This window comes from Palaemon carinicauda, chromosome 7 (genome assembly GCF_036898095.1).
Source record: "Palaemon carinicauda isolate YSFRI2023 chromosome 7, ASM3689809v2, whole genome shotgun sequence".
Classification (NCBI taxonomy): Eukaryota; Metazoa; Arthropoda; class Malacostraca; order Decapoda; family Palaemonidae; genus Palaemon; species Palaemon carinicauda.
Window position 1 is genome coordinate 17,707,104 of NC_090731.1, and position 14,440 is coordinate 17,721,543.

General features: G+C 34.9%; 1 protein-coding gene across 2 annotated transcripts in view; it reads left to right on the plus strand.

Moving 5' to 3' along the window:
• The window catches only part of LOC137643878 (probable G-protein coupled receptor Mth-like 3), a 62,590-nt gene that overhangs the window by 42,315 nt on the left and 5,835 nt on the right, over positions 1-14,440 (plus strand). The window contains exons 1-3 of one of the 2 annotated variants that reach the window (XM_068376621.1): positions 11,264-12,364; positions 12,585-12,663; positions 14,153-14,236. In XM_068376621.1, coding sequence (XP_068232722.1) covers positions 11,392-12,364; positions 12,585-12,663; positions 14,153-14,236 — 1,136 coding nt within the window. In that variant the 5' untranslated portion in view covers positions 11,264-11,391. Of the gene's footprint in view, positions 1-11,263; positions 12,365-12,584; positions 12,664-14,152; positions 14,237-14,440 lie in introns of those variants that run through there. The other variant, XM_068376617.1, reaches the window with a different exon arrangement.

The following is a 14,440-nucleotide window of genomic DNA, read 5'->3' on the forward strand; positions in this document are numbered from 1 at the left end:
ATGATGCAGGTTTGATTGACTTGGGAGGTTGGGACATAAAAAGAAGTCTAAGAGGGACAGAAAAAAAGAGGAATGGATGGAAAGAGTGCGAGCAGTGATTAAAGGGGAATCGGAGAGTTATCCATTATTTCTGAATGTGCCTCGTGAGAAATTTTTCATTGAAAATGATGTCTTATATTGTGCTTATGAAAAGAGGGGAGGGGAATTTTGTGCACGGGTAGTTCTTCCTCCCTCTTTAATTAAACGAGCCATCCACATAGTACATGCAAGTCCGTATGCAGGGCAATTAGGGATTGATAGAACATTAAGGAGAGCACGTGAATCCTTCTTTCGGTTAGGAATGAAAAAGTCTAGAGAAAATTATGTAGAAGGTTGTCATGCTTGAAACTGTTTCAAAGAACATAAAAACACTGTACCAGAAGCCAGAAAGTGGCCGATTGTTCCCATTAAATTCTATAGAGTGCATATGGATGTAGTAGGACCATTTCCTACAGGGTTAACACAACATAAGTATATATGTGTATTTGTGGATGCATTTACTCGGTACACTCATACTTACGCAATGTTGGATAAATCTGCAAATTCATTAACCCAGGTGCTGTGCTCTTTCATTACTAGGTTTGGTTGCCCAAAAATTTTGATATGTGATAATGGAATTGAGTTTATAAATAAGGTGGTGAAATCGGTCACGGACTTGATGAAAATTTAACACTTTTCAGTGACCGCATATAGGCCTTCAGCAAATGGCTTAGTAGAGTCGCATAATAGGGAAGTAGTCCGAATTTTGTGTTACTTATTGGCTGATGACCCCTTTCACTGGCACGCCATGCTTCCTACAGCTGAGCTAGCTTTGAACATTGCATATAATGCTTCGCTCAGGGACACGCCTTTCTTTTTAGTGTATGGACAGGATCCTGTGTTACCATATACGGTTCTCATTAATTTGCAACAATTGCCAAATTATTCAACTGAGCAATACCGTGTATATTCATTAAATTTATTGAGGAGAGTAATGAACACAACTGAAAGGTTTTTGAAAAGAGCTAATGAAAATCACAGCTCAAAGTATGATGGTCGGTTCAAAACCGCACCGGTAAAAGTATTTGTGGGCAATCGTGTGTATTTGAAACGATTACAACCTAGGAAACACAAACTAGAGCCAGCGTATTTGGGTCCTTACCGAGTAAAGATGGTTAAGTCTAACACAGTTGTGATACAAAACATTGTTAATGGCGCAGTGTCTGAACATCATCAGACACACATACATGTGGTACCTGGAGAGGTAGTTTTCAAGTGTTCCTTCTTACCCCTGCATACGTTACATCCCTCGAGTTGATGAGTAGAATTTTTTTTTCCTTGCTATTGTTGTTGTTTGAACAGACCTCATTTCTTCTTTCGACGTGTTTTAAATAAACGTGATGATAACAATGTCGTGTTGATGCTAAATTTATACGTAAACTGTTGTGGTAATTTTGCTGAGTGTGCAAATAGTATAACATTGTTGAGTGAACCTAAAAACAATCAGACGTTAAATAGGTCAAGTGAGATCCGTCAGGCAGATGCTGTATTATTCATGTATTTATATGATTCCTGGTTGCTGGAGCTTCAATCTTTTATCTCCTTTCTCTCATATCTACTGTCTTCAATCTTCTCTCTCCCATATCTACGCTCTTCAATCTCCTCTCTCCTTTCTCTCATATCTAACCTCTTCAATCTTCTCTCTTTAGTTGAAGATAAAGAAGAGGAAGAAGAAGAAACAAAAGACGAAGAAGAAGAAGAAAAAGAAGAAGAGAAAGATAAACAGGATATGTGTAAGGATGCAGAGGAAATCATTGATATAACTTATGATGCCATCCAATAACATACTTTTAAAGAAATAAATTACAAGATGGAAACAAATAATAGACCCAAGAGACTCTACCTGGACCTACATAATTTTAGGGAAGAGCAAGAACAAGAAAAAAAAAGAAAAGAAGGATATAGTCTGCAATATGCTGAAAAGAGGGAATTGCAGATTTGGTGAAAGATGCTACTACAAGCATCCAAAGATATGCCATAATTATGAAAAATATGGTAAATGTGCGTATTTAGACGGATATGGAGACGAATGCAGAGGTCTCCATCCAAAAATATGCAAAAACCTAAAAGGAGGAAAAGGATGCAGTTTCAACAAAAAATGTCGATTTATGCATCCTGCAACCATGAATAAAAATAAGAAAACTCAGCAAACTGAAAAGAAAAATGAAAGCAAAAAAGAAACAAAAAAGCAGGCCGTGCATATACCACGCTATGAACCAAGAGCCCCAAGATATGAGGCCTTTCAACCCAAATCTACCAATTTAGAGCCCAACTACAAAGAATGCATCTATAATGCCAGGGGTTCGTGCAGATATGGGGATAATTGCAGGTATACACACAAAAATAAATATGAAGGCGAAAGAGCAAATAGAATAGAAAAGTTGGATTTTTCAATGGCAGAATTCCGGGAAATGAAGAAAAGAACATCATATCAGAACAGGAAGGAAGCATGGGAGAATCCATATTATTACCAATATTAAATAATGGGGATGAAACACAAATCATAATAGTGATGAATGCACAGGGTTTAGTCACGAGTAACTCTAAAAGGAAAATAGAGTTCTTAGAAGAACTAACCCAAATTGAAAAAAAATAGATATATTAAATATAAGTGAAACATGGTATTCCTAAGAGACTGGCAGTAATGACCAGATAAAATAGGAATCAAGGGGGAACCGCAATATATGGAAAAGACATAAATCAAGGAAAAGTCTGTGAAAAATACAGCAACACAGAATGTGAATTGATTGCGGTAGAATTTGAATTTGAAAAACTAGTGAATATTGTAGTTTACAGACCCCTAAACACTAAGGAGTTTGACATAATAATAGAAAAAATAGATGATATATGTAGAAACCATAAAGACTGGAATATACTCCTATCCGGAGATTTTAACTTTCCTTTCGTGGATTGGAAAGAATGGATAGAAGAAAGTGGTTGTATGTATACACATAAAAAAGAGAGTAATAGTAGCGCAGAAGATAAGAGGCAATTTGAAAAGCTTCAAGATATGCTATTAGAACATAATATGCAACAAATAAACCACATTCCAACAAGAAAGGAAAATGTCCGAGATCTAGTATTTGTGAATGAGGTGAATTATGTTAAAGAAATAATAGTGTATAACACGGGAATTTCAGACCACAATGTCATAGAATTGATAGTTCATTCCAAAGCAAGTGATCGCCGAATTAATAAAAGCACAAAACTTTGGGAAGGATATGGAAAATATAATTTTTACAGTAAGAATATAAAATGGTCAGAAATAAATGAAGAACTGAATAAAGAATGGAAAAATGTATTTGTAAGTGATAATATACACACGTAAACACGGACATACTGTACAAAATACTGGAGAAAAACGTTGGAAAATATGTACCGAAAAAAAAACAATAAACAAAAGACGTGCATACCAAGAGACAGAAGGATCTTATTTCAGAAAATTAGAAAGTGGAAGAAAAATCTTGCAAAAGAAAAAAATGTGTGGAAAATGAGGGAAATAAAATGTAAAATAGAAAATGCAGAACAAAAGATTATACAGTCGAAAGAAAATGAAAAAAGGGACTTAGAAGAAAGGACACTTCAAAATATAAAAAGAAACCCTAAAGTACTTTGCTCCTATGCAAAAAAGATGAATAAAGGGAGATTAGAAATAGGCCCTCTAAGAATTGAAGGACGGGTAACGAATGAAAAAAAGGAAATATGCAACATATTAGCAGAAAAATATAAGAGTGAGTTCACGCCAAGAATTGAGAATGAGAATAATGAAACAGAAATGAGGGAAGAAAATGTTGAATATCTGACGGATATAGATATTAATGAAGCAGATATTGTCAAGGCTATAAACGAAATTAAAAATGGATCGGTAGCCGGACAAGATGGAGTTCCAGCGATTTTGTTAAAAAAAACTGCAAACACTGTCGCGAAGCCGCTTGCAATACTGCTAAGACAAAGTGTAGATATATGCGAGATATATGTTAAACATAAATTAGCTTATCTAACCCCTATCTTCAAAAGTGGATCAAAACTAGAGGCAAGCAATTATAAACCTGTTAGTCTAACATCACATATTATGAAAGTGTATGAGAGGGTAATAAAAAAGAAAATAATGAACCATTTGGTTAAAAATAATTTGTTTAATATGGGTCAACACGGTTTCGTGCCTGGAAAAAGTACACAGACCCAACTGATAGCACACTATGAAAACATATACAAAAATATGATAAATGAAAAAGACACAGATGTGATCTATCTAGATTTTGCAAAAGGCTTTGACAAGGTAGACCATAACATATTGGAGAAAAAAATGAGAAAGCATAATATTGTGGGAGAGATAGGAAAATGGGTAAAAGAATTCCGGCAAAACTGAAACCAGATAGTGGTTGCAAATGACGAGAAATCAGATGAAGCCCAGGTAATATCTGGTGTGCCACAAGGTACGGTATTAGCTGCACTGCTGTTTGTTATTATGATCTCAGACATAGACTGTGATGTTGAAAACTCCGTAGTGAGAAGTTTCGCCGATGACACAAGAATAAGTAGAGAAATTACTTGTGATGAAGATAGGAACTCACTACAAAGAGATCTAAACAAAATATATGAATGGGCGGAGATAAATAGGATGGTATTTAACTCCGATAAATTCGAATCAATAAATTATGGAAACAGAGTAGGAATGGCATATGCATACAAGGGACCTAATAATGAGACAATCACAAACAAGGAAGCAATTAAAGACCTTGGTGTAATGTTAAATAGGAATATGTTATGCAACGACCAAATAGCAACACTGTTGGCTAAATGTAAAGCAAAAATGGGAATGTTATTCAGACACTTTAAAACAAGAAAAGCTGAACACATGATCATGCTTTACAAAACTTATGTACGTAGTACACTCGAGTACTGCAATGTGATATGGTACCCACACTACCAAAAGGATATTGAGCTATAGAGAGTGTACAAAGGTCCTATACTGCTAGAATAGAAGAAGTTAAGGACCTAGACTACTGGGAAAGACTGCAATTTTTAAAACTATACAGTCTAGAAAGGAGAAGAGAACGCTACATGATAATACAAGCATGGAAGCAAATAGAAGGAATTACTGAAAACATCATGGAGCTAAAAATATCAGAAAGAGCAAGCCGAGGTAGATTAATAGTGCCAAAAAATATACCAGGTAAACAAAGAAAGGCGCACAGGACATTAATCCACTACGCACCAGCATCGATAATGCAGCGACTATTTAATGTGCTGCCAGCTCATCTAAGAAACATATCAGGAGTGAGCGTAGCTGTGTTTAAGAATAAGCTCGATAAATACATAAGATGCATCCCAGACCATCCAAGACTGGAAGATGCAAAATACACCGGAAGATGCATTAGCAACTCTCTGGTGGATATACGAGGTGCCTCACACTGAGGGACCTGGGGGAACACAAACAAAAAATAAGGCAATAAGGTAAAGTAAGGCTCATATCTACCCTCTTCAATCTCCTCTCTCTTTTCTCGCATATCTACCCTCTTCAATCTTCTCTCTCCTTTCTCTCATATCTACCCTCTTCAATCTTCTATTTCCTTTCTCTCATATCTACTCTTCAATCTTCTTTCTCATTTCTCTCATATCTGCTCGCTTCAATCTTCTCTCTCCTTTCTCTCATATCTAATATCTTCAATCTTCTCTCTCCTTTCTTTCATATCTACTATCTTCAATCTTCTCTCTCCTTTCTCTAATATATACTCTCTCCAATCTTCTCCTTTCTCTCATATCTACTCTCTTCAATCTTCTCTCTCCTTTTTCTCATATCTACTCTCTTCAATCATCTCTCTCCTTTCTCTCATATACCCTCTTCAATATTCTCTTTCCTTTCTCTCATACCTACTCTCTTCAATCTTTTCTCTCCTTTCTCTCATATCTACTCACTTCAATCTTCTCTCTCCTTTTTCTCATACCTACTCTCTTCAATCTTCTCTCTCCTTTCGCTCATATCTACTCTCTTCAATCTTCTCTTTCCTTTCTCTCATATCTACCCTCTTCAATCATCTCTCTCCTTTCTCTCATATATACCCTCTTCAATCTTCTCTCTTCTTTCTCTCATATCTAACCTCTTCAATCTTCTCTCTCCTTTCTCTCATATCTACCCTCATCAATCTTCTCTCTCCTTTCTCTCATATCTACCCTCTTCAATCTCCTCTTTCCTTTCTCTCATATCTACCCTCTTCAATCTTCTATTTCCATTCTCTCAAATCTAATCTTCAATATTCTCTCTCATTTCTCTCATATCTACTCGCTTTCATCTTGCTCTCCTTTCTCTCATATCTACTATCTTATATTTTCTCTCTCCTTTCTTTCATATTTACTATCTTCAATCTTCTCTCTCCTTTCTGTAATATCTACCCTCTTCAACATTCTCTCTCCTTTCTCTCATATTTACTTGCTTCAATCTTCTCTCTCCTTTCTCTCATATCTACTCTCTTCAATCTTCTCTCTCCTTTCTCTCATATCTACCCTCTTCAATCATCTCTCTCCTTTCTCTCATATATACCCTCTTCAATCTTCTCTTTCCTTTCTCTCATATCTACTCTCTTCAATCTTCTCTCTCCTTTCTCTCATATCTACTACCTTCAATTTTCTCTCTCCTTTCTCTAATATATACTCTCTCCAATCTTCCCCTTTCTCTCATATCTACTCTCTTCAATCTTCTCTCTCCTTTTTCTCATATCTACTCTCTTCAATCATCTCTCTCCTTTCTCTCACATACCCTCTTCAATATTCTCTTTCCTTTCTCTCATACCTACTCTCTTCAATCTTTTCTCTCCTTTCTCTCATATCTACTCACTTCAATCTTCTCTCTCCTTTTTCTCATACCTACTCTCTTCAATCTTCTCTCTCCTTTCACTCATATCTACTCTCTTCAATCTTCTCTTTCCTTTCTCTCATATCTACCCTCTCCAATCATCTCTCTCCTTTCTCTCATATATACCCTCTTCAATCTTCTCTCTTCTTTCTCTCATATCTAACCTCTTCAATCTTCTCTCTCCTTTCTCTCATATTTACCCTCATCAATCTTCTCTCTCCTTTCTCTCATATCTACCCTCTTCAATCTCCTCTTTCCTTTCTCTCATATCTACCCTCTTCAATCTTCTATTTCCATTCTCTCAAATCTACTCTTCAATATTCTCTCTCATTTCTCTCATATCTACTCGCTTTCATCTTGTCTCTCCTTTCTCTCATATCTACTATCTTATATTTTCTCTCTCCTTTCTTTCATATCTACTATCTTCAATCTTCTCTCCTTTCTGTAATATCTACCCTCTTCAACATTCTCTCTCCTTTCTCTCATATCTACTTGCTTCAATCTCCTCTCTCCTTTCTCTCATATCTACCCTCTTCAATCTCCTCTCTCCTTTCTCTCATATCTACCCTCTTCAATCTCCTTTCTCCTTTCTCTCATATCTACCCTCTTCAATCTCCTTTCTCCTTTCTTTCATATCTACCCTCTTCAATCTCCTTTCTCCTTTCTCTCATATCTACCCTCTTCAATCTCCTCTCCCCTTTCTCTCATATCTACCTTCTTCAATCTCCTTTCTCTCATATCTACCGTCTTCAGTGCAGGCTACAGGCTCTAGAGCTAAAGCAGCCTGTAAGAGGGTATGGTAACCTTCAAAACAAACAGCACGCACTAATTTTAGACGATTGTACACCGGAGGCAATGACTAATGTTTCCTGTTGTCGCATTGACGAACTACGAAAATGCGTTGGTAGAATCTGTTCTACAAAGACCATATACAGATGTAAGTGGAAGAATATGTTAGAGGCCATTGTCCTCCAGTGAAATACTAACGGCTGGCGATGATGAATATATATATATATATATATATATATATATATATATATATATATATATATATATATATATATATATATATATATATATGTATATATATACTCACATATATATATATATATATATATATATATATATATATATATATATCTGTGTGTATATATATACATATATATATATATATATATACATACACACAGATATATACCCAATGCTGATATCTAAAATACCAAAATCTTGAGTGTCACTAAGTTTGAATCAAATTGTCTTTCATCTGTCCTTCATAGCTGACCTTCGAACACTGAAATTCATAATAAAATTTCTTGTTTTGTTGACTGTGTCGATTGGACTATTCCTTAATAACGAGTAAGTTATCATTAAGCTTTTTGATTTCTTGACAAGTTTTGAACTGAACTCTTTTTTTTTCAAGGAATTCTCAGCAGAATAAAGAGAATTGTGCAGTTAAGTTTCAAAAGGTTCATAGTTAGAACGATTTCTTTACTGTGAAGGGTGTTGAGCTGAAATATCTTTTATTTCATTTTAATAGTCCACTCACTGTTTAATATTAGAAAAATGGAGAAATTTATTAAATTATTTAATGAGTAAGTTTTTACTTAATTTTTGTTTTGTTTCTGAGCGATACTGAACAAAATTGAACCAGCTATGTTAATTTTCTTTTTCGTTCATTTAACATGAATATGGTAATACGGTTGTTGTGGCCGATGTGGTAACGTCCCTGACTAGTGATCGCCAGGATGGGGTTCAAGTCCCGCTCAATCTTGTTGTTCCTTTGGTCGTTGGAACCTTACCATCCTTGTGAGCTAAGGATGGAGGGTTTGTGGGAATCTATAGGTCTATCTGCTGAGTCGTCAGCAGCCATTGCTTGACCCTCCTTGGTCCTAGCTTGGTTGTAGAAGGGGCTTGGGCGCTGATCATATGTATATATGGTCAGTCTCTTGGGCATTATCCTGTTCGATAGGACAATGCCACTGTTCTTTGCGTCTTCCATTCATGAGCAGAGTTTAAACTGCAGCAAATGGTGTTTGTTATATGAAATCCCATCGGTCATTTAATGCATAAGATCACAGCAATACGAGACGCAATTTCACTCAGTCATTTTCACGCCAAACAAAATCTTATTCTCTTTCGTTAAATTCACAGCATTGGTGCATCTTCCAAACATATACTTCAAGGTCTCGATCTCTTCGGAAGTTTTGATGCTCTACTTTTTGTTTAGGTAGTAGATAGTAGGTTGGCCAGGGCACCAGCCACCCATTGAGATACTACCACTAGAGAGTTAAGACATATTTTTACTGGCCAAACAGTACATTACACCCTTCTCTCTGGTTACAATTCATTTCCCTTTGCTTACACATACACCGAATACTCTGGCCTATTCTTTACATATTCTTCTCTGTCCCCATACACCTGACAAACACTGAGATTACCATACAATTCCTTCTTCACGCAAAGGGTTACTGTACTGTAATTGTTTAGTGGCCACTTTCCTCTTGGTAAGGGTAGAAGAGACTCTTTAGATATTGTAAGCAGCTCTTCTAGGAGGACACTCCAAAACCAAACCAATGTCTTTAGTCTTGGGTAGTGCCATAGCCTCTGTACCATGGTCTTCCACTATCTTGGGTTAGAGTTCTCTTGCTTGAGGGTACACTCGGGCATACTACCCTATCTAATGTCTCTTCCTCTTGTTTTGTTAAAGTTTACATAGTTTATATAAGAGATATTTATTTTAATGATGTTACTCCTCTTAGAATATTTTATTTTTTACTTTTTCCTTTCCTCACTGGGCTATTTTCCCTGTTGGGGCCCCTGGGTACGTAGCCTCCTGCTTTTCCAACTAGGGTTGTAGCTTAGAAAATAATAATAATAATAATAATAATAATAATAATAATAATAATAATAATAATAATAATAATAATAATCCGGGATATGTATCTTAAGGCAGTGCAGAAGACAACATCTTGAAGTCCGCGTGATTTTACTTTCCCTCCTTATGAACGTTTTGCTTCAAATATAGTTTTGAAAGATTGCATGGTAACAAACGAACAAAAAAACACACACCCACACGCACACACACACACACACACACATATATATATATATATATATATATATATATATATATACATATATATATATATATATATATATATATATATATATATATATACATTAAATATTGAAGAACTCGTGCCATCAATTATTCCAAGCAAATACATATATATATATATATATATATATATATATGCATATATATATATATATATATATATATATATATATATATATATATATATTATAAAAGGAACCTTCATTAAGTAGTGAAGCACTCTCGCCACCAATTACCTTAAGGAAACAATTGTATATATATATATATATATATATATATATATATATATATATATATACATATATCTATATCTATATCTATGTATATATATATATATGTATGTATATATATATATATATATATATATATATATATATAATCATATATATATATATATATATAAATTTATATATATATATATATATATATAAATATATATATATATATATATATATATATATATATATATATATATTATAAAAGTAACCACCAACTTTCACCGGAAGGCGGTCAATCCCTTTAATACGGTATTGATAACAAACAAGCAAATCGAATGTGATTGTCCTTCCTTGCCTTAGCATACCTTGAATGACCTTGACGAAGGATTCAGGAGATTTTGCAAAGCAAAAAATCCACTGAAACTTTTCTTGATAAAAATAATTTTCACTGCAATTGAATAGTCGAAGTACCTTTTGCAGTTGGAGTTTTGGAACTAATTAATACTAATTCTATATTTAATTGCATGTTGGGACCAATATTGATATTTTACTGCGTAGGCCTAAATAATTTTAGGAACTTTAGCAAAAAAGGCAGGGCCAAAATCGACCTTTATGATTTTGTGAACCTCCATGATCATATTAATTAGTGAATAATATTTTCAAGATAAACCTAATTCTACAATTGAAACTATGTTGAATGTGATATAGCTTAATAAATAATTGTTATATTCAATTAGTTGTCCTACTATTCTTTCCTATTTGCTGCCAACAATATGATAATCATTCTCCGCTTATTCATTCGTCTTCTCTTCTTCTTCTTCTTCTTCTTATTCTTTCCTGCCTTTGCTTTCTGACCATTGTGCCAAGACGTAGGAGAAACGAAGTTGTTGTTAATCCAGTTACCAAACATGTCTTCCTTGACTCCGCCCACAAAAAAAAAAGCGCCAAGGACATGGAAATCCTGCGATGCTTTGGCCTTAGTAAGGATAAGGCTTCTGTGCTGTGTAGTTAGGTACTGTGCTTCGTGGCCAGTTATCAAATATGAGAGTTTAGATATTGTGAAGTGTTTTCCTTTTAAAAAGACTGAGTAATTTAGTAGCTATTTTCTAACAGAGCAATTAGACATGTTAAACATAGGTGTAAATGCGAGGAAGCTTGTGGCGTTAGCTATGTTAATGCAGACCTTCGTATCTCCGATCCACTCAGCCTCCGAAGATCAGCTCAGCCTCTCGGCCAGTACCTTCAAGCCCGAGAACTTGACGACCGAGAAAGCTAATGCTGACGACTTCACAACTACGACCGAGGTCTCTACGACTACGACCGAGGTCTCTACGATCACAACCGAGGTCTATACCACGACGAACAGCGACCCCAGGATCGACGACTCCTTTTCCGATGTAGGCGGGATTGAGGAGTCGATCTCATCCGAGGATGGAGACATAGCGAGAAATAACACAGTTGAATTACAAACGTTTGTTTCAACGACGTCCTCCGGGGACGTCGATGACAATGCGACCACAGAAACACCCTCAGGAGAACCAGGCACCATCTGCCCTGCCACAGCCTGTGGAGGTTGCCCGTGTATGCGTAGATGCTGTGATGATGGGTCCTCGTATAACAGCAGTGAGGGAAAATGCTCGCCTGATTCCAACTCCGCATTCAGTCCTCTTGATGTAGCTAATTCCTCCTCGTATACTATTGTAACGGGTCTTCCAGTCTGCAAGTTCCTCACGAAGTACGATAAGGACGATAAGAAAATCAGCATAAACAGGGAGGGACAGTTGTCTATTAACTATACACATTACTCTTCTTCTGAATATTGTCTGGACGTAAGAACGAGTGTTTACTTCTGCAGAGCTGAACCTCTCTCGTGGGAGAGCGTACGCTTTCCTATATTCCTGACTTGTAAGGTCATCTCTGTCTTCTTTCTGATATTATGCATAATTTGTTACCAACTAGTCCCTAAGCTTAAGGCGAACGGTGGCACACATCAGCTATGCCATGCGCTGTCCCTCTTCATTGCTTACAGTATGGGTTTTGCTGTGAATTTCTTCAATGAAGACTTCGCTCGCCGTCTTGCTTCTATCTTCAGTCTAGGTAAGATTTCTTTTTTTTAATCAATATAGATTTTTGAGTATTTGACTTTTTAAGTATAGGTATTAATAACTTATTATACAATGTTTTTCAAAATAGTATAAATGTTATGGCTAAATGTTTGGGGGAAAAAATGGGGCTCCATCGGATTGAACGAACAAGATCCAAAATTATATTTGTTTTTAATTTTGAAAATGAATAATCACATTATTGTTTTCCACAGCCATTGGCTTGCAGTTTGGATTCCTGGCGGCTTTCTTTTGGCTAAACATCATGTGCTTTGAGGTCTGGAGAAAAATCAGGTAAGGAATTAAAGATTCTGGGAAAACGTTCTAAAATATGGGAATTTTTATGTTATTTGGTGTCATGAATTCTATTCAGTCACGAATCTGCACAATTGTTCTTCATATTTTCATATCGCATTAACATTAATTAATTTTTCAAGCTTTATATCTACAGCAAAGACTGAGAGGGAATTGAAAACATTTATATTTATGATGATTGTTTATTACGATAGCTCTTTATCTGATAAAATTAAAAAATGAAGTTATCTAATTTATTTTCATAATCTCTAAAACTCTGCCACCCACCTCAATCTCTTTCAATTATCATTAACATTCTTTTTCATTGTCCTAAAACTGTTGAGAGAATCAACGCATAATATCTCCATTTGCTAAGTCTCTTTCGTGTTGCAATACGCTAAGATGTCTTCAAACTTATTCTATTTTTAACAATTTCGAATCCAAAAAGGAGACAACATTCATGTGTTCAGTATGTTGTCTATATAAATTAATCGCTATGAAAAATGTTTTACTTTCAATGTTTCCCCTACCTGTACTAATACTAAGAATGGATACCATAGTACATTAACTTGTAATGGCCAACTTAGGAAATTTAGTTAGATGATATTTTTGCACACTTTGAAAATCAGTTCATTACCAAAGATAATGAATCCATCGTTAATTCATTAATAACCCTACTGCCATAAAGCAATCAGATATTAAAACATATTTTTCCTACTTAAATATGAAATGAAAGTCATTAACAAACCCAGAAATTGATAGAATATCTGCCATTGCTCTATTCTGTTTAAACTATTAAATTGTGGCTATGTTTCAGAGTCCTGTGATTTTCTCTCTACTCTAGCTTCCTTTCCACTTCATATCTGCTAACTTATAGTCAAACTTCTTTAAACTTATATATCTTAAGAAATTTGTTGGTTTTCCCATGTTGCCACTAGATGGTTAAGGGCCTCTCAAAATCAACAACTTGATGTTTTTTGTTGGTGAAGCGTGATTGATTCCACAATACAGTGTTTTATTAATTCTTGATAATCTAGTCTTGGGCAGTGACGTAGCCTCTGTACCATGGTCTTCCACTGTCTTGGGTTAGAGTTCTCTTGCTTGAGGGTACACTCGGGCACAGTATTCTATCTTATTTCTTTCCCTCTTGTTTTGATAAAGTTGTTAAAGTTTATATAGGAGATATTCATTTTAGTGTTACTTTTCTTGAAATATTAAATTATTCCTTTTTCCCTTTCTTCACTGGGGTATTTTCTCTGTTGGAGCCCTTGGGCTCATAGCATCCTGCTTTTCCAACAAGGGTTGTAACTTACCAATTAATAATAACAATAATTAATAACACAGTTTTCCTTTGTAGGAAACTTACAAATCGCTATTTTCTACATTAGAATATCTATTACAATATACAATAGCTTTTCTTTGTAGGGAACTTACAAAGTACCATCTTCTATACTGGACTATCTATTACAGCGTGGTATTTTATTTGCAGGAAGCTCACAAAATACCAGACTTCAAAGAAATACCCTGAAATTTACTTCTTGTTATATGGTTGGGGAGTACCATTATGTATATGGTAAGTTTTCATTCATATATATATATATATATATATATATATATATATATATATATATATATATATATATATATATACATATATACATATATATATATATATATATATATATATATATATATATATATATATACATATATATATATATATATCATTTATACTATGGATTGAAGTTCAGGCTTTTTGTAAATCTATGTGACTTTG